At 36.8% G+C, this 21487-nt stretch overlaps 2 protein-coding genes across 2 annotated transcripts; one reads left to right on the top strand and one right to left on the bottom strand.

The window, feature by feature from the left end:
- Nucleotides 1–4496: 4496 nt before the first annotated feature.
- Nucleotides 4497–17183, bottom strand: LOC134677902 (uncharacterized). The gene is made up of 6 exons (XM_063536346.1): nucleotides 16700–17183; nucleotides 11170–11251; nucleotides 10621–10760; nucleotides 7045–7154; nucleotides 5792–5875; nucleotides 4497–4882 (listed from the first exon to the last, which is right to left on the bottom strand). The coding sequence occupies exons 1-6, from the start codon at nucleotides 16815–16817 to the stop codon at nucleotides 4874–4876; spliced, it is 543 nt and encodes a 180-aa protein (XP_063392416.1). The 5' UTR covers nucleotides 16818–17183; the 3' UTR covers nucleotides 4497–4873.
- Nucleotides 17184–20808: 3625 nt separating this feature from the next.
- Nucleotides 20809–21290, top strand: LOC134677803 (uncharacterized). Its single transcript, XM_063536231.1, has 2 exons — nucleotides 20809–20922; nucleotides 20964–21290. Exons 1-2 carry the CDS (start codon nucleotides 20809–20811, stop codon nucleotides 21288–21290), a joined length of 441 nt encoding a protein of 146 aa, XP_063392301.1.
- Nucleotides 21291–21487: the final 197 nt, after the last annotated feature.

The following is a 21487-nucleotide window of genomic DNA, read 5'->3' as shown; positions in this document are numbered from 1 at the left end:
TCCCCATTTAATATATGGTGTATAAAAGTGAGATCTAAGCATATACCCTTTTTAGCTTGGCCGATACAAGGATTCAAGCTCCTACAGGATAGAGCAATATCAGTAAATCTAATAAATAACATTCGCCAAAAGTTTATTATAACTTCATATGATGATATGTGAAATAGCCTTGTAAAGTGAATACCTTACTGATAAAGCCGTTGCTAAATAATAATAAAAATGCCTGAAATAATTCTTTACTTGAATAGACTATTGAAACAGAAGCAGCCTTATCAGGATAGAATTATATGTTTGGGGCTTGGGGGCAGACGTTAGTTCCTCTTTAAACTTGCTCAGTCTGTCTTCTTGGGAATGGAAGCAAGGAGCAGATGACTGTTTCCAAACTGTTCTGACAACCCTGCTGTGGCCAGAATATGGTTGAAACTGACATATATTATATACGTGAATGATGAAATGTACGCATTCATGTGCCGGGGGAAGGAATTGTTTTTTTAATACACAAGTCGCAAAATTAAAGTGTGGTATAATGTAATAAAAATATTTAATAATACTTACAGTTTACTTCTTATTCATTGAGAATAGCGACCATGGAGTCCATGGAGTGGTTTACACTAATTAAATACGAGTATGCTTCTATACAAACGCGAGGCTCTATGATAATTTATTCCTAGGTCCCTTTTTTTACTGAACGACACATAAAAAATAGTATTTGTACACTTTTCTATCTTTATAATAGGATCTATAAAGGATCTACAACAACAAACAATACATTTAATCGGTCTCCAGAGTGTGTACTTCGGATGTTGTCCATAACGATGCCGATGTCGGTAAAAAGATATTCACCGCGCGAGACGATATAAGATTTTTTTTATGCAATTTTCTTTTAATAAAGGTAAGGACAAGTTACGTTTTTAAAATCTGCATTAAATAGGCTTTATTGTCATATTTTTTATATGTAGAAAAACCAGGCAGTTTAATTTTGATACTAAATAAAAAATAAATATTACACTTGAAAAATTAGATTTTTTAATTTTTTTTAAATTTTTTTCTACAAATTGCAATTTTTTTATATCAGAAATGAATTCTACGTTATTGATTTATCCGAAATTGATACCAAATATGACCTATTAGCTTAACGGGGCCTGTTAGAATTTTAAGAATGAAGCCGGGCGGAGCGGTACTTTGACCCCCCCTCTCGGGCCCCAGAGGGGGGGCTCCTTCGGGCTACCGATCGAAATCGGCTTTATTTGATATAAGGAACAACTGTGCCAAGTTTCATGCTTTAATCAAGAAAAAAAAGGTGTTTGCACTTAACATCCTCACTAATAGCTGTTATGATTTCTAAATGTAAGCTCTCCGCATAATAGTTATTTGTTTTACAAGGGGGCAAAGTTGTTGTTTAACCGCTCGTGCTAATATTGATACCCGATCAAGCGGAAGATTTCAAAAATGAACCACGAGCGTAGTGAGTGGTTCGAAAAATGGAATCTTGAGCGTTGTAAGGGTTTCAAAGAACGAGGGTTAAACAAAATTTGCCGCCGAGTGAAACACAGAATTTTTCACCACACCAACCTGAAGCAAATATTAAATGTAAAATATCAAACAAAATCAAACCAAATCAAATCCCAATGTGCAGGTTGAAGTTATTTATTAAAAACAACAAGTAAGTACCTATAAAATTACTTAAAGTGAGTTATAGCATGAAAATTATCGTGAAAATAAATATTTTGCCTCTTCCTAAGTAGTACAATTTCTCTCATAAATAGTGTTTTAATATTATCAGCAAAAATAAGAGCGTTATTTTATTAGAATAATTTCATTTATAATAGTTGTTTCTCGGACCCAATTTTGGACCCGGGTATATCCTTAAACTACGTTCAAAAGAGAGGTATGGGCACTGTAAATGTCATCTCGCTTTGTGTGGTAGGGCACAGCACAGCGGATGTCATTCCAGATCTATCCGAGCAGAGCCCAACTGGGGAAGTACGTACTTACCTCCACCTTACAGAAAACACCGGTCAAATAACACTAGGCCCCACTCAAATCGTTGCAAGTGCATTAAAATTAAAGTGCATAAAATTATGTCTGTATGATGAATTATGTCTGGATGAAAGTATTTTATTCGTCATCATAAAATCTAGCAAAGTAAGCATACCTACGTAGATACTCGTACTCGATCATTTTGTAAGATAAACGACGGTCCGCAAGATAAACAAAAGTCCAACTACCCGCGCTGCGGTCATTTAATAATTTTTTCACCATCTTTTTGCAGTAGGATATTACTCAACGTGTATATGTTTAGAATCTACATGAATTACGCTTTATTATAGTATTTTTTATATGATATTTTTGGCCACTATACAAAAGTTATTAGCTCTCAAAGCAAATATCTCCATCCTAAATTTTCATCTTTTTACGTTTTTCTTGTAAAATCACTATGAAGCTGAAAAAAACAAATATCAGCAATGAATTCTACGTCTCCGGTTTATACGAAAATGATACCAAACTTGCCCTAGTAGCCACCAGGACCAGAACAGATTTTTTTTAATGATGACGGGTGGCGGCCATCTTTGTACCCCCCCTCCCCTTATTGCCTCCCAGGCTTGAAATGCTTAGAATTACTCAAAGATCATATGTGATGAAGCTCATAGCTTAATAAAATTTTTTTGGGTCAACTTCATAACTGACTCCGCTATTGATACCTCCACGCGTTTCTAAGAATAACCCTAAAACAATTTTCTATCAACATAAAATTATTATTATTATAAAGTTATTCACAATAAGTATCAGAATGTGTTGAAGAAGAACGTTGGCATTTTAACTTTAAACAATTTAAATAAATTGATATCTGGCAGAGAAGTGGAACTACCTAATACAGAACCAATTCATAATCACTATGAATTATTTCGTTTTGCTCCGATTACTACAGTAGATTTAGAACGGTCCTTTAGTTGGATGAAATGGATTTTATCGGCAAGGCGAAGGAGTTTAAAATCAGAAAATTTAGAAAAAATGCTAATTGTATATTACGAAAATTACATAAAATACTGAATAAATACAAACACTTGGTTTTAATTTTGTTTACAACAATAATTAATACTTCTGCATATCATAACGGTGGTCCAGTACATCGTGTTGTTTTTATCGACATCGACCAAAGTGTGTGTCCTCGCACTATTAAGCTGTCAACGCATTTTTGCTCTCGCCGGCCGGGGTATGTTTATTAGACTATGTATTATGTTATAGCACCAATGCTATATATGAACTATTAAGCTATGTACTATTTACCTCGAAGTTATAAATGTTTGCAAATATGATTAGTAATAACAAGACCGAAGTGATCCCATAAGTGTTCCGTAAACAAAGTTTTGTACGGAACACTAAAAATGGAAAAGTAATAGTGTTGAAATAGTATTTTATTTGATTGTTACATAATGAAAAGTATAAAACACGGGTGCGGGCAAGCGACGCGAGTTTAATAATAAGGGAGTTGTGATGTGTGTTTAGAGTCAGACCAAGAAAAGTCTGCAGCGGATCTCTAACCTTTTCGACGTCGTGTAAAACACAAAAGCTGTCACTCGGACGCCACGTCACCGAAGTGTTAAAACTGAAATTGAACTTTATGCATATGCACGTAGGTCTGTGTTGCTCTGTGGTCTATGACGGATTAATCGGTCTTTGGCGTTGGACCTACGATGCGGGTATGTCAGTTATTGGCGTCCTAAAGGTTAATGCTTATGTACAGTCAGCAGCAAAAGTTGCTAAGCGCACGAGGTGTTTAAAGTTACCTTGACACGCTCTTATTCTCTTAACAATAATGTCGCGTAAATATCATTATGAACACCTCGCCCGCTTAGCAACTTGTGCTGCTGACTGTACAGTTACATACACAACTCGCATATTAGAAACATTCTATTATATGTTCAGGTCCCCTATGTTACGACCGCCGCTTTGCAGTATCGATCACATTCGTATGATGTTTTAATGAAACGAGCTGAAAGCGAGTTTCATATACCCACACTCGTGTTTTAATGCTTTTTATTATGTATCAGGCACATCATTTACAGTAGCGTTTGGGATCATTCATTAATTACGTCACACGTTTTTCTAGGTTTTTTGACCCCTCCCCCCCCCCTTGTCACACATGGTCACATTTTGCTAATCCCTCCCTGGTGTGACGTCACATTTTAGGCAATTTTGTTTTCAACGAAATCGGCAATACTAACTCGGCATTATTTTTTTAATAAAAATATATTTTTGGTAAAAGAAATATTTGTAATTTTATAACACAAAACCAATTAGGAACGAAAATTACCTACTTCCAAAACCTCATTATTTAAATGTACAGCGAATAAAAAAATATAAATTAATTTTCGGTTACTGATGAATAATGATGAAGTTAAAGTGACGTCACAATGTTTGTGACTCCCCCCTCCCCCATGTCACAACATGTCACATTTTCTTGACCCCTCCCACCCCCTAAACGTGTGACGTAATTAATGGATGACCCCTTTCTACTTAGTATAATTATTTCATTTGTCCATAATTACTATTAATATTTGTCAACATTTTCGACTACACTCTAACCAATATAAACAATGCCTTATGTCAACTAGCATAAGGTCCAATTTACATTCATACCGCCACTTGCACCATTCCATTAACCCGGGGTTAACCGGTTAAACCTAGACTTACCATGGTTACCAGTACAATATGACACTGGATTAACGAATTAACCACTTAACCCCGGGTTAGTGGGATGGTACAAGTGGCCCTTATTGGTTAACTTGTAACTTGAGTATATTCGAGTATCGGCTTCACGATGTCATCTAGTATCTACGGTGGTGTCGTCCCAAATATGGCAAATATATTTCTAATTAACCTGGAAATAAAGATATAATTAGTACATACATTTTTATATGTTCTAAAAACGAGACTGAAAATGAAATGAAACCAAAGAGAATTCAGTATAGAGGGGTATTAACAAAAGTACATTTTGTTGTCACAGTAAATTTACTGCCATCTTTCGACGCATGATGAAAACTTTTAGAACGTAATCTGACTTTGATTGTTGTTTTTTAACTGATATTTGTTAAAATTGTTAAATATCAAAAGATGTCGCCTCGAGTAATAATTTAATTACTCAGTATAATCAAAAATAATTTAAAAAAGAGAGTTACTGTGACGGTAAATTATGTAGCTACAGTACATTTACTGCCATCTTTCGACAGAAGATTAACTGTTAGAACGCCATTTGACTATGATCATTATTCTTTCACTGATATGTGTTAACTTGTTAAATATTAATATTAACGCCATCTACTCGACAATAGGCTGAAGGTTATGGCGCCATCGCTCGAAAAGATATTGCACTATATCTTTTAGCTGGTTTGTTACTGCATGCCGTTGTATAGGAACCTTGCACTTTGCGACTATGATATGAGGCTGTACATAAATTACGTCATCGATTTTTGACGATTTTCGACCCCCCCCCCCCTAAAATCATCCAAAAATCATGCTTCGAATGACCCTGTTTCCTCCTACGTCATGCTACCATCATCCGATGTCCAGACCCCCCCCCCCCCCTAATTTGAAATGACGTAATTATGAATAGCCCCTATGCGCTGAAATTTGACAGAGTTGGTTCTTAGCTAGTCGACTTGAGCAGATACAGACCGGGAGCCATCGAGAACCACATCTCATTTAGTGTGGGGGGGGGGGGGGGATTTGTCGTGCACTATCAAACCAGCTATTTGGCCTAATGTGCATAAGTTTATGACAGTCTGCTTACCCTCGGCGTCTTGTCTCTTAACGTGGCGGTGGACGCGTTGGAGGCCGTTTCCGCCGGCCGTCCGTCCGACTTCTCTGACGCGTCCTGTATACATAGTACCGTAGGGATGAACACATTTGATATTTAACAATAAGTTATTGGTAAAAATTTCATTTTTGGTACAAGATTTTATCGCCGACTGTACTTTTTTTCCACAGGCAAGTAATACTCATCGAGACAATTCTAGAAACCCCAAACACAATTAGGTTTCGTTGTTTTATCAGTTTATCACAGAGTTCCTAAGGCCACCTCCGGTCTCCATCATCAGATCAGCTCGATGACACCATAATATTGCATTGTCACCCGACTTACGTATGTGTGCAAAATTTCAGCTCAATCGGAAACCGGGAAGTGGATCAAATTTAACTTGCAAGATTTGATTGATTACACACAGACAGACAAACATATAGACAACGGTCAGGTGAAAGTAAATAAAAGCTTGTAAAATATAGTTTTATTTTTACAAGCTTTTATTTAGTTTCACCTGTCCCGTTGTCTGTAGTCAAATCTTGCAAGTTCAAATGCCTAGATGCTAAGCGTCATGTCCGCAAGACGCGACCTGAGCCCTCCTACACATACACCCGCAACTCGATTGGACAACTCCATTGCGCATCGTGTGACCGCATTTTCAAGAGAAAGTTTGGTTTTGCGAACCACATAAGGGCATTTCATAATCCGGATAAGAATTGTTGATGGAGTCGCCATTGCCGGATACGCCAAGGAAGGAAGATATTACCATCGAGCTGATCTGATGATGGAGACAGGAGGTGGCCATAGGAACTCTATGATGCAACAACGCAATCTAATTGTGTTAGGAGTTTTTAGAATTGTCTCGATGAGCATTAGAGAAAAGTACAGTCAGCGATAAAAGCTTGCACCAAAAATCAAAATGTTTGCCAAAAACTTATTAACATCCAAAATGAAAAACAATAGGGAATATATAGTTCGTTTTTTTTTAGCATTAGAAATAAGGTAAACAATCTTGATGTGTCTTTTAATTGAAAAACACATTTTAAAAATAAGTTATGGCAAATATGTAACAATTATGAATCTAATACGATCATTAATATTCTTCTGCTTTCATAAGTAATAGTTTTTGATTTTTAAAAAGCGTTTTTGTATTAAAAGACATGTCATGATCGCTTACCTTCTTGCAAGTTCTTTCTAATGCTAAAAAAACGAACTATAGCTTATTAAAACTGTTCTGAACGTACGTCATCGAGTTCGTGCGCATGTCCGTTGCGCAGACTCTCCCGCAGCGTATCATCATCATCATCTGTGTGCACGTCATAGAACTCTTCGCTGTCTAACTCATGGTCTGTGCCTGTAAAACATCGGAAATGTAAATATATTGAAAAAGGGTCACTCACGTATTTTAAGTCGAAGGTATCGTCTTGGGTCGTCCCATTCGTTTTTCGTCAAGTTCTTAAATTAGTCCTATTCTGGTTTCGTCACTCATTATATATTGAAAGCCACCGATGATTGTGACGAATTTAGAATGAGTGACGAAAGCAGAATAGGACTAATTTAAGATCTTGACGAAATACGAATGGGACGACCCAAGACGATACCTTCGACTTAAAACGCTCGACATGTTTCACTCCGTACCGAGGAGTGTTATCACTTCATCAGGAGCTTGCGTTTACGGTGACGGACCGGCGCAGATACGTGAGTGACCCGTTTTCAATATATTTAATATGTCTCTCTGTGTCTCACGGAACTTTTTTTATTTTTATTTATTTAGAACACAAACAGTCATAATAAACATATTACATATGTTGTACACAATGTACAGAAACTGAGAGGTAATACAAACAGACCTGGAGGTTCATTAAACACAATATTACCATATTTAATTTAATTTACTTTATTTTTATTGTTTTACCCTATTTCTGATTTTAATTTCTTGTTTTCTTAGAGTGTACGTAAAATTATAATTTTAATTTGTATGACATTTTTATGTGCATGTTTTTATATTTTTGTATGTTTTTAATTGTTACTATTTTGACAATGTATCTGTTTTTCTAGCGTGTAAGTGATTTGGTCTATAACTGTAAGCTTACATTGTGTTCAATAAATAAAAAATAAAAAAATAAATAAATAAATTGCCATTTGTAAATTGTTGTATATATTTTGTGCAATAAAGTTTAAATAAATAAATATTAATAAAATTAAAAGGTAGGTAAGAACAACGTAGTAAGTAATTTAAAAATACGTAACTAAGCATACAATCTCAAGGAACAGTGAAAACGGGCCACGCTGTGTAGTAATTGCCACACAAACGGACCCATCCGCAATGCCCCTGAGTGTGCAGTAATAATATACATATGTCGAAATGAATTGCTACACTTAGGTAGTTTTGTTATTAAAATCGGAAATGTAAGCTATTGGCTAGGTATGTGCGAAGTTGGTGATGATATAGCGACGCCAACGGTATGTATAATGCAGCCTCGTGAACGTCACCTGCTGCTCCGTTTGAGAGTTGAGTGCAAATAAAACTAATTAACACGTTTACCGTCCGTGCGTTATATTAGCGGAAGCAGTTATAAAGTTGACCCAAAAATTTTTTATTAAGCTATGAGCTTCATCACATATGTTCCTTGAGTAATTCTAAGCATTTCAAGCCTGGGAGCCAATAAGAAATGTGTGTCTACTCGGATTTGTAATGGATTCAAACTTTCAACCCCTTTTTAACCCTGTTAGGGGATGAATTTTACAAAACGCTGAAATTACTTTTCCTGTCTTTTAATAATATCCCCAAATACAAAGATTCAAGTCCCGCGTTCGAAAATTTTTTTGATATCCATACAAACTTTCAACTCCTTTTTCACCACCTTAGGGGATGAATTTTCAAAAACGCTGAAATTAGTTTTCTTGTATTTTAATAATATATCGTTTTACGAAGTTTCAAATTCCTAGCTTAAAATAAAACTTGAACCCCATACAAACTTTCATCCCCTTTTTAACCCCCTTAGGGGTTGAATTTCTCAAAATCGCTTCTTATCTCTTGTACACTTTATAAATGTAATCTAGTGTGCAAATTTCGACTTTCTATCTTTTGTAGTTTCGGCTCCGCGTAGCAAAAATCTCCAACCAAATTTTTCACCTTTTTACGTTTTTCTTGTAAAATTACTATGAAATTGAAAAAACAAATATCAGCAATGAATTCTACGTCTTTGGTTTATACGAAAATGATACCAAACTTGCCCTAGTACCCACCAGGATCAGAGTAGATTTTTTTTAAAGATGACGGATGGCGGCCGTCTTTGTACCCCACCCTCCCCCCCACTTCACGCTAGAAATGCTTAGAATTACTCAAATATCAGATGTGATGAAGCTCATAGCTTAATAAAATTTTTTTGGGTCATGTATGGCAGCGTTACATAACTGACTCCAGTATATGACATGCACCATCAAACTAGCTCTGTCACGTCCAAGTGACGTCAGAAATGGGAATGCTCTATACATTTGTGCATTACCTGTAATGCACGGACGTATCGATCCATGTGAGTAGTGAAGGCGAGGGACAGTTAAAGTGTTAATTCTGGTACCTAATAATGCCTACTCAATAGCAATATTAAATGCTCTAATATTTAATTTAATTATTTTTTGTGAATGTAATATGGGTCCTGGTAACCTGAAATAAATGTTTTTTTTTTTTTTTTAATAGTTCTTACTATATTCTTTATTGGCTCTTTCATATTCTTTATTCAGGCAAACACAAATTATAAGTTTACAGCTACAGCCAAGACACTTATATTGTTAAGTACAGAGATGTGACTTATTTGAAATACTTGTATTTAAAATGCCAATACAAAATGCAAAATACCTATTTTGTATTTTGTATTTAAATACCTTTTGAAGAAAACTATTTTGTATTTTATTTGAAATAGTTTTTGGGACCTATTTTCTATTTTCAAAATACAAAATACTTTATAGTAGGTAGGTAATGTAGGTAGGAGTTACAATCTCTTCTGATGTTACAATCCTGGCAACTCTCTCATTCTTTTAACATGGAACTGTTGAATCTACTTAGTAACGTCGCACATGACCACAAGCGTAGCGAGTGGTTAAAAAAGTGGAATCTTTAGTGTTGCGAGGGTTTCAAGGCACGAGAGGAGAACAAACTTTTCTGCCCTGGTGAAACACAAATGAGACGTTTTCATCACACTAACGAGTGGCATTATACTAGCTGTAAAACATTACAAATTAATGCTTTAAAAGTTGGCCGTTAAAAACCATCATCCATACCTACATCCTACCGGTTAATATGAGCAAACAACTAGAAATTTGCACTTTAGATAGAGGATTGATTCCAAAGAATAAAGAGAGTCTTTTCAACTGGGAAATTCCGAGTAATACTTTTTAATTCAGACTAGGTATTCACTACTCAGAGTACCATTTATCGCAAAGTATTTGTATTTTTAAGTATTTTGAAAATACCTATTTTATATTTTGTATTTTAATACAAATTCAAAAACGATTTTGTATTTTGCATTTGAAATAGTATTATCAAGGAAGTATTTGTATTTTGTATTTAAATACTTTTTATAAAGTATTTTTCACATCTCTGGTTAAGTAATATATATGTAGTCACTATAGCCCTCCTTTCAGAATATTTCGACCACAGCAAACAGATGCGTCTTTCTAGCTTGCGTTTTTGTGAAATCTTAATTCATAACAGCTTTCTAGTGCTAAAGGCGGTATACAACATGTGAAGCAATATTTTTATTCACCCCCTACTTCCATTAAATGTCTTTGGGAATAAATTAAAGCAAAGTTTTTCTTACCTAACACGGACTGGTAGTCAGTGAAGTACTCTGAATCTGAGGCGTAGCTCTGTTCCCTGGCGTCAACCACATCGCCTTCTGCTGCTGGCTTAGCGGCGGGTTTGGGCCGCGGACGCCGCCTCTGTTTCTGCCGCAGCTGACTGGAATGATATGAAATGGTTTGTTAAGTTTCATTATCACCTTCACCAAGGAGGAGTTTTGGCTGAAGAGTGTCAAGTTCTGGCGGTTCATATCCTAAGATTCAAAATTCTTGGATTGCAAAAAGCAGACCATAGGATAGGCACCGCCAGATTAATAGTGCAGAAATGACATTTTACAAAAGAGACCATCTCACCTTCCAATGCAGAGGGGAAACTAAACTAGGCCTCGTTTAAGGTAGGGAGAAACTGAGTATGTTTCTAAGCATACAATACAAATTTCAGGGTTGAGATTTTATAATGCAATTGCATATGTTGTGTTTATGGGCTCAGTTTGTCCCTACCTTTATATGTATCAGGTTTACTGATATTTAAGGAGTAGATTCTAAATATAACTTTATTTGTAACTTACTTTTCCTTTTGCAGTTCCCTCAAAGCCTCCAGTTCTGTTCTCATGGAGGAGACTTGCTTGTCTAAGCGGGCCATCTCACTCACTGAAATAACAACATGTTTTATTATTAAGTAAGTAGTAAGCTCACCACATTGTCTCAGATTACTGTATCACCTTGGATATTCCGGGCCTATAATCCCAGTTTTTTGATAGGCTTGCGTGGGGACACAGGTCCAACACGTAGAGGCCCCTTGGAGTGCTTTAATGTCCTGTAGAACGCCTGCTGGAACCTGTTCACAGGTGCAACAATAGACACCCATGAATGGGTCTCAGAAGGCATTGGGACTATTGTAGCAAACAGATTAGTGAAAATTATAACCAAACCAAAGGATAGAAAGAGTAAGTTTTTAACTGCTTCATCACTGCCCGTTAAGTCATTCGTCAAATTCTGAGGCGCGATATGGCCCACAGGAAAAAAAGTCCTTTGGTCCGTTTTCATAACTATGGTTTTCGTAACTGGCTGCCAAAGAAGATTTAGTTTTCCTGTTTCATAATTAATTATCAAACAAGAATTCACTCTCTGCTTTCGTAATCGAATATTTTTTCTTCGTTCGTAATTAATTATCAAAACTTATTACTTTTTCTTTTTTCATAATTGGACAGTCAGCAGCAGAAGTCGCTATACACTCCAGGTGCTCAAAGAGAGGTAAACGTTTAAACTGTCAAAAAGTTGTTGACTGTCATGGTAGCATTTACTTGTGAGCGCTCAACATGTCACAAATATCTTAACAGTCGCTATTCATTAATTTCTACACTTACAACAAATCATTGATACCTTAGCTGTCACAAAACCATTGGTATCTAAGCGGTCAACGTGTCAAATATATCTGAACAATATGGAAAAATAGACGTTTAAAGCATACGTGTATGGTCGTATATTGAATGAATAATAGCTATGTTAATTTCAGGTAAAGCGTTTTGACAATCATCGAAAGCAGTACAGTCTTGTCATCACATACATCTATCTCACGTTTTGCTCTTCAACCATTGACAGAGGCCTGTCAGTCAGCTTACTGAAAACTATTTCTTTTATTGAATAGAATCATCAAAACGAATGAGTGACACATAGCGAAAGCTAACTGAAGCCGAATTTAGAGCCAATTGTCAAGGCACGTTGTGGTCTTGTGACTAAGGCATTTGCTTTTCAAAGCAGAGACCGCGGGTTCAAATCTCAGTCGGACGCACCTAGAGATTACAGCTTTTTTTTTGGGTTTCATTTCTATTATTAATTTGTAGTTTTATATTAATTTCGCATAAGTTTATATGTTTTTTGAAGATATGTCACATGTAGAGTATGTACGACTTTCTAATAGGACGTTGTAGGTTTGAACCCGCAGTAAGCGTTCCTTAGATTACTCGTGTGCGGAATGCCATTTGATGTTTACTGCTAGGTTATACTGCAGGTTATACTAACAATAAGTTCAAAGATATACAGTATGTTGATACATACTGTATATCTTTGAACTTATTGTTAGTACGAACGTTAGTTTGAACGAAAGGCCAAGAAAGAGACCCAGTAATGTTTAGGTCATACTGAACAACTTTTACTATGGGACCAACTCCGACAACGCGGAAAAATACTTGGAAGTTTCATACATTTTGCTGGTCTGATGTTGAAATTTTCTATGGGAGAGTAATTTTTTTCCGGGGTTTCGGGGTTGGTCCCATAGTAAAAGTTGCTCAGTATGACCTAAACATTAATGGGTCTCTTTCTTGGCCTTTCGTTCTGATACATACTGTATATAACTCCGTATACTCTATCCTCTCTGCTAAGTTGTAAAAACAAAATTCGTCATTCCTATGGTCAACAGTTAGCATATTACGTAGGTGTATATAGAGATGGGTAGGGGTGAGTAAATACTGAGTATTTACTCGATATTTACTCAAAGCACCCGATAAATACCCGTATTTACTCATTTAGGTGGGTAAAAACGATTGCTTATAAAATATTCAAAAAGTGAGATTTAAGAACAAAATTGTCTTTTATTGAAGAGTGCTAACGTGTATTAACAATATCTTTAAAATAAAAAGCATATAGGACGCTTAATTTAGGAAAAAAAGGTAATTATTAGTGAGAGGCAAATTGTGATAATGAAAAGTTAACAATTTTGTTTTAAATAAGAAGGTATTTACTTTAAAAATATGGTACTTAAATTCTATTGATGTTCTAGATAACTGCATGTCGCGCAAAAAGTGTGTGTTTACGCGGCACTTACGACCTTTTATTAAGGGTTTTTTAAAGAAAACTCAAAAATGGCTCAACCGATGATGTTCAAAATATTGTTTTTTGTACTCTATTATACGGCTAATCTCCCGATATGTTTTCATATTTTTTCTGAACTTTGGGTCTAAAGTTATAGAGAGATAAACATTATTTTGGCCTTTCGAAACGGTTTTTTTTCCAAAATATTCAATTTATCCAAAAATGTTCTTAGATACATTCCAGTTATTTTTAAAGACCCATTTAATGATGTGCAACACGTTGGTGGTTTCTGAAATTTTTTTTTGTGACAATTAGTTACATGTATGGAGTGCCCCTCTTAAAAATACATTTCTTACAATTTTGAGTACTTAATCCAGTAGCGGCTTACAAAATACACCTATATTTCAAATTTATATGCCCCTTTCAGCACTCTAAATAGTTTATACCCACCAATTTGGGTATAAACGAGTAAATACGGGTATATTGAGTAAATACTGAGTATTTACTCGGTATTTACCCGTGAGTATTTACTCACTACCCATCTCTAGGTGTATATGCATGGCAGTGATGGTTTTAACGGCTAGCCTCTATTACATAGCCATAAGGTTTACATGTCAGATTGGGACAGAGAACGTGTTAAGTTTCAATTCTATTATTTTCTCCTTCGTTCTTTGATCGATTCGGAGCATCGTATTTTAGTACTATATAGTATATTTTAGTACAATAAGCGGGCTAAATGAATATATTAACATATAATATACTCTACGATTTGGAAGAACGGCCGCCTATGACAGTTAAAATAAAAAACCTATCATTCTCGTAAAACCTACTTTTTATTGTCTAAGTTTGACACTTGACGATAAAATAATTCTTTAGAAAGGAGGTGTCCATTCGTAGCTGCTACAGTATTTTTTTAAAAGTTAAACAGAGAAAATGTTGATGCTTAGTTACCATTGAAATAACAACTGCTTAGCAACTGGTGGCACCCTGGCTGCTGACGTACGTGATTGGCAGTGCGTGTAGGTATTAATGACAGCAGCTTGAATTTGAGTGCTTAGTTACCACTGAGTTTCTAACCGTTATTGTCATTGTGATTAAATAAGGGTGTATGTGTTAAAGAAAAATTCAGAAGTTAAGATATATGTGACGAACTGAAAGCCTATGCTAAAATGACAACTTAGATGTCCTTATTTTTGTGACAATTGAAGTGTATATGTTTTCTTGGACACCTTACCCGCTCAGGTATATCTGATGCTGACTGGACATTGTAGGTACTTTTATTGTATCTAAGTTTTTTTTATCAAAATTGGTACAGAAAGAGCCTGGATGTTGCTCTCTTCTCAAAATCTTCTCGCAGCGAAAAATAATTCATATTTCGTAGCCAATCCAGGCGAAAACAGAAAAAAAATCTTATTTCATAACCAGTTATGAAACTCGATTACGAAACCAGAAAGTAAATTCTTGTTTGATAATTAATTATGAATTATAAAAATTAATCTTCTTTGGCAGCCAGTTACGAAAACCATAGTTATGAAAACGGACCAAAGGAAAAAAGTTAGGAGACCCCTGAGTCATACAATCAAATCGAGCTCAAGTTTTTTTTTATTATTATTATGAATGGGCTTACTCATGGCCACAGACTAGCCGAGGCGTAGACGTGTCTGTTAGATTGAGCTACTCAACCTAACAAGTATTTGATATGTAAATAAGAGTAACTCTCTAAAGAAACTGAGAGTAACTCTCTAAACAACTGTAATGCTGTAGAAATTATATTATAATTTACCTATAGTTAGTTTTTTTAGCATTAGAAAGAAGCACAAGGAAGGTAAGCAATCTTGACATGTCTTTTAATTGAAAAACACTTTTTAAAAATCAGTAACTATTACTTATGAAAGCAGAAGAATATAAATGATCGAATTAGATTCATAATCGTTACATGTTTGCCGTGACTTATTTCTAAAACGTGTTTTTCAATTAAAAGACACATCAAGATTGTTTTTTTTTTTTTAATCAGTAACTATTTAAGTTATGAAAGCAAAAGAATGTAAAGATTCATAATTGTTACATATTTGCCGTGACTTATTTTTCAAAAGTGTTTTTCAATTAAAAGACACATCAAGATTGTTAACCTTTTTTCTAATGCTAGAAAAAAGGAACTATAGACACAATATTCATCAACCTGTACATTCAATCCTGCTTTTGTTGACATATTAAAACTATTATGTAATTAATTTATGAATGCATAACAAGTATCTACATACTTGAAATTTTACATTGTACAGTGAGCAGCAGAAGTTGCTAAGCGGGCGAGGTGTTCAAAATGATCTTGACACAACTTTATTGATGGAATTATGCATATGTCGCAGTCGGATCGTATAATCCGCCGTATTACATTACGGCTAGCCGTTTTAAAAAAACAGGGGCGTTTTGAAATGCGGCGGTTTAACGATTAGCCGTATTGAATGCGGCTGAATGAGAATCCGCCGGAATGTATTCGGCGCCATACGTTCTTCAACAAGGCTAGCCGTAATGTAATACAGCGAGTCATTAGCCGCCGCTTTGACAGTTTTTAGTTCAAATTTTTAGCACCCGTGGCGCTGCCTGACAAACGCTGGGGTGTCCATCAAATCTGGAGTTTGTCGGACTGTTTCTTTTCAAAAAAAAAATTCTTTCGCAACTTAACTAGACGGAGCCCCGCTTCGCGGGGCTCCTATTTCTGAGCGGTTTGCCCTTCGGGCATCTGAAGCTACCTAACGAACCTAACCTACCTACCTATTGATTAAGTGAGACGTCCGTGAAAACATTACACTTTGGGGAAAAAAGCGTAGGTAGGTAATTAGGTTAGGTTCGTTAGGTAACTTCAGATGCCCGAAGGGCAAACCGCCCAGAAATAGGAGCCCCGCTTGCGGGGCTCCGTCTATTTAAGTTGTGAAGGAAATGTTTTGGAAAAGAAACACATGTAGTGCGGTGGGACCATGGTAGAAATAAATTAAATCGCAAACATTGTCAAACTCCGGTTACGTAGGCGACCGAAAGAACTGGTCACTCTACAATGTACGATGCGGCTAAACGTGGGCCGCCTTATTGAAGAACGTATCGCAGTGACAATCCGGCTAATCGTCGAACCGCCGCATTTCAAAACGCCCCTGTTTTTGAAAACGGCTAGCCGTAATGTAATACGGCGGATTATACGATCTGACTACGACACATATAACACTTGCAGTCTGGGCTGTCAAAATCATTGCCAACTTAGCTTAGTATAACTATATTATTGTAGGTTATACTGACCCAGCATCGCCCTCCTCTTCTCGTTGTATACTTGTTCGTAAATGAACACTCCGGCGGCCCCGACGAGGCCGACTATAGCCGCTCCGACCATCATACGCGGTGATAGGAAGCTATTCATCCTGCTGCCAACTGGGTTACCTTGAGAATTTAGTGAAATTTACGGCGTTTGCGGCCCAATTATCGTGAAAATACGCTCGGTCACGCGAAACAAGCTTGGTATTCTGTACACAAACACTAACACGCCAAAATTAGCCGTAAATGTGGGTTTTCAAACCGGAAAAGAGACTTTCTAGTGCTTATAGATTCGAAGGTGAATTCGATGGAAATGTCTAGGAATGTGTCGTAGGTAGGATTATAGTAAAGCGATAAGTTAAGGTTTAAATTGAAAATTAATTAAATAGGAACGAATTCCGCATTATTAGCAGAATTTGCAATTAAAATGAAATTGCCAAACAAGCTGTCAAAATATTTGTGTCACCAATGGGACGTTATGAATTTAGCGATGGGCGAGTCGAGTTATCTGATTCGAATAATCCGAATCAACCTACAGATGAGTTGATTCGAATCAAGACTATTGGCAATCCGAATCAACTCGGCCACTAAACTGACTGGTAACTTGGTATCCGATCCGCTGACTCGGCGAATGAATCGCCAATTCACCAACTCTCCGAGCCGAGTCAACGCTACGCTAAGGCCATTCAAAAATAAACCTTAATTCGATAACCCGAAGGTTCTTTTTACAACAACTGCCGCTTGATTCGCCGTTTCAATCCGAGTTCACTGGTACTATGACCATTCAAAAATAAACCTTAATTCCGTAGCCCGAAGGTTCTTTTTACAACAACTGCCGCTTGATTCGCCTTCCCGAGTCGAGTTCACTGCTAGTATGGCCATTGAAAAATAAACCTTAATTCGGTGCCCTGAAGGTTCTGTTTACAACAACTGCCGCTTGACTCGTTTGCGGCTCCGCGGCCCGTGACCTTGTCGCGAACCACGCAAACCGTCGAGTCGAGTCAGTTCGAATTTCAACTCGGATCAGTGGCCGGATCGATTCGAATGATTCGAATCGAAAAAAAGTGGACTCGTCACATCGCTAGTTATGATTAAATTTTTATTTAAAAAAAGTTTATGCAATTTTGATACTTTTTTGTAGATATTTTTTTATATCCTGTTTTAAATGTCTAAACAGGACAATTATGGAAGGTAGAGATGAGGAAAACAATCTTCATGTATTAAAAAGTGTCCCTCAAAAACATTAAATAGGCCGCGCCGCGGCGCCACTGTGCATCGTGAACCAATTATTGACGGTCTTTTAGCCTTGTCGGTAGTGACCCCGCTTATGAAGCAGGAGGTCCCGGGTTCGAATCCCGATAAGAGTATTTATTAGCTTTTTATTATTTGTATTTGTAGGTATTTAATACCAATATATAAATTAATATTGATATACATATGTAAGTTGAAAAAGATAGAGAACAGAAATTGTGATGACCAGCATCACTGGAGGAGGCCTTCACCCTCACAGGAGGGGTTGTGGCAGAATAAATTACAAGAAAAAAATATAATTACTTACTACTTATTACATAACCAAGCATAATAGAACATTGATTTGAGGAATATTAAATATTATTGTAATACTAAACCTAATGTAAATTTAAGTTTATAATATTGTGTTTGTTTTACCGGCGAGAAATAAAAGGCTCTTTTTTGTTTTTCGTTTTTAATATTAATATAAAAGTAAAATATAAAAACACTTACAAAACAAAAAAAAAAACACCCGAACACATTTTTATATATGTATAATGTAGTGGCGGATTTGCAGTCTTTGCCGCCCTAGGCCCCAGGCCCTGTAGCCGCCCCTTTCTCAGCACCCATCATATTGACTACATTTTGAGTTATTTCTTGTTAACATCAGCGAATGTTTTGTCACAATTTGCCTGCATCTGACCCTTGATCCAGTCTCTAGGTGTTGGTCGAGACTCTTCGCTATGAGACCGTCCGCTGAGACGACTATCGCAACAATGATCGTCGAGTCAACATCCCACATGGCGGTAATCTCGTATATAAAGTATTACTTACCTAAGTATCACTAGTGAGATTGAGTTGGAAATCAAAACCTGAGTGTGCGCGCTGCGCGGTAGTTTTCAGCGAATGCGAGTTCTTAGTTCGGGGCGAACTATTAGTAATTAAGACAATAACTTGACATTTTTCCTATTCATTTTAGTTTTGGTTTTGGCTGCGGCGTAACGTTTATTTTTATATTTTGCCAGAAAGTGGGCTCGCATAACCACGTACATATCGATAACATTTTTTAATATATGTTTGAAATGGTCGACACATCCAACTTTTATCAATGCTCCTTTTAGTCATTCTTGCGTAATTTCACTGATCGTCTCCATATTGGTTAAAGCTTTGCTTATTACTCTTAACATACATTTCTCTATCATTTTGGTCAGATTGAATAGATCGTCACTAGCATAAATTAACCCGCCGTATAAATCCATTTTATCGATTACGTCGTTTCTCACTAACAGTTTTCCCTCATTAGGACTCATTTGTATGAGTTTTAAACAATTATTGCATTTTACGATTTTTCGCAATTTGCGGACGATGTACCCAGCAATGTAAGACTAAACCGCGTCACTGGTTTACAGCCTCGTTGTAATCATGGTCTTCATAACCATGAATCAATGGTTACCAGATCCTTCGCTCCTAGTAAGTTCTTCAGCAAATCCTTGCCGGAAACATTACAACCGGGCGTATTAGGGAAAAACGAGACGCCAATCGGTAAACTTGTGCAAAAATTTTGGGATCAGGGTGATCGTTTCCTCCACACGAATATCTCATGACGGAAAAAAATCCGAGACGACTATCGCAACAATGATCGTCGAGTCAACATCCCACGTGGCGGTAATCTCGTATATAAAGTATTAGTAGGTATCACTAGTGAGATTGAGTTGGAAATCAAAACCTGAGTGTGCGCAGTAGTTTTCAGCGAATACGAGTTCTTAGTTCGGGGCGAACTACTAGTAATTAAGACAATAACTTGGCATTTTTCCTGTTCATTTTAGTTTTGGTTTTGGCTGCGTCGTAACGTTTATTTTCATATTTTGCCAGAAAGTGGGCTCGCATAACTACGTACATATCGATAATTTTTTTGATACTTGTTTGGAATGGTCGGCACATCCAACTTTTATCAATGTTTCTTTTTGTAATTCTTGCGTAATTTCACTGATCGTCTCCATATTGGTTAAAGCTTTGCTTATTGCTCTTAACACACATTTCTCTATCATTTTGGTCAGATTGAATAGATCGTCACTAGCATAAATTAACCCGCCGTATAAATCCATTTTATCGATTACGTCGTTTCTCATTAACATTTTTCCCTCATTGGGACTCATTTGTATGAGTTTCAAACAATTATTGCATTTTACGATTTTTCGCAATTTGCGGACGATGTACCCAGCAATGTAAGACTGCACCGCGTCACTGGTGACAGCCTCGTTGTAGTCATGGTCTTCATAACCATCAATCAATGGTTCACCATTATCTAGTATATGGTCGAGGCTTTCCAGCCATGCTTGCTTAGCCTCGTTTGAACCAGTTACCATATCCTTTGCTCCTAGTAAGTTCTTCAGCAAATCTTTGCCGGAAACGTTACAACCTTTCGGAGGGCGTATTAGGGAAAAACAAGACGCCAATCGGTAAACTTGTGCAAACATTTTGGGATCAGGGTGATCGTTTCCTCCACACGAATATCTCATGACGGAGAAAAATCTCTGAAAACAAGTCAAAATTATTATTCAATAAAAAATATAGGACCTCGGGTCTCAAACTATCTCCATAATTTTATCTAAATTGGTTCAGCGGTTTAAGCGTGAAGAGGTAACAGACACACTTTTGCATTTATAATAGTACTAATATTTGTATGGCTATGTTCGTTTTTTTAGCATTAGAAAGAAGGTAAGCGATAAAAAACGTCCACAGCCCAAAGTTACGCCTCATTTCAAAAGAATTAAACCCAAAAACACCAGGCAGAAATATATTGATGGGTACATTAAGTATATGGACTAGGTAGGAACTGTATCCTAAAAAAATATGTGCCACCTGTCATGCTTAACGGAGCTCTCTTAGACAGAGTACAGAGTTTCAAGTACCTACTGCATATTGTTACTGCGGACCTCAAGGATGATGTGGATATGGAGCGGGAGCGGAGGGCGTTGTGCGTAAGGGCGAACATGTTGGCTCGCAGGTTTGCTCGTTGTAGTACGTACTTTTCAAAGCGTACTGCACGTCGCTGTACACGTGTGGCCTGTGGGCGGACTACACGCAAAGAGCGTACAACGCGCTCCGCGTCCAGTACAATAACGCATTCAGGGCGGTGTTGGGGCTGCCCCGCTACTGTAGCGCTTTGGGCATGTTCGCGGGGGCCCACACGGCCTGTTTCCACGCCACCATGCGCGTGCGCGCAGCTGCGCTGGTGCGGCGCGTGCGGGCCAGCGCCAACACTGTCCTGGCGATGATCGCAGATCGGCTTGACTGTCCTTATATTGTGCACTGTTGCAACAGGCATGTAAGGACAGGTGTAGGTTAGTTTTGTATGTATTGTTGTGTTTTTGTGTATATATTGTATATCATTATTCTTTAATGTGATTTGTAAATTTTTAAATTTTATTGTTAATTTTAGTAGATTATATTTAAATGTAATGTTATTAATGTTTCGTTTCTCCTCCTTCTTCATCGCCTCACATCTTTCTTTTAAACTAAAGAAAGTAGAGGATTGGAATCCAT

The sequence above is a fragment of the Cydia fagiglandana genome, chromosome 27 (genome assembly GCF_963556715.1).
Source record: "Cydia fagiglandana chromosome 27, ilCydFagi1.1, whole genome shotgun sequence".
NCBI lineage: Eukaryota > Metazoa > Arthropoda > Insecta > Lepidoptera > Tortricidae > Cydia > Cydia fagiglandana.
Note: the sequence above shows the minus strand (reverse complement) of the source record. Positions and strands in the feature narration are given on the sequence as shown.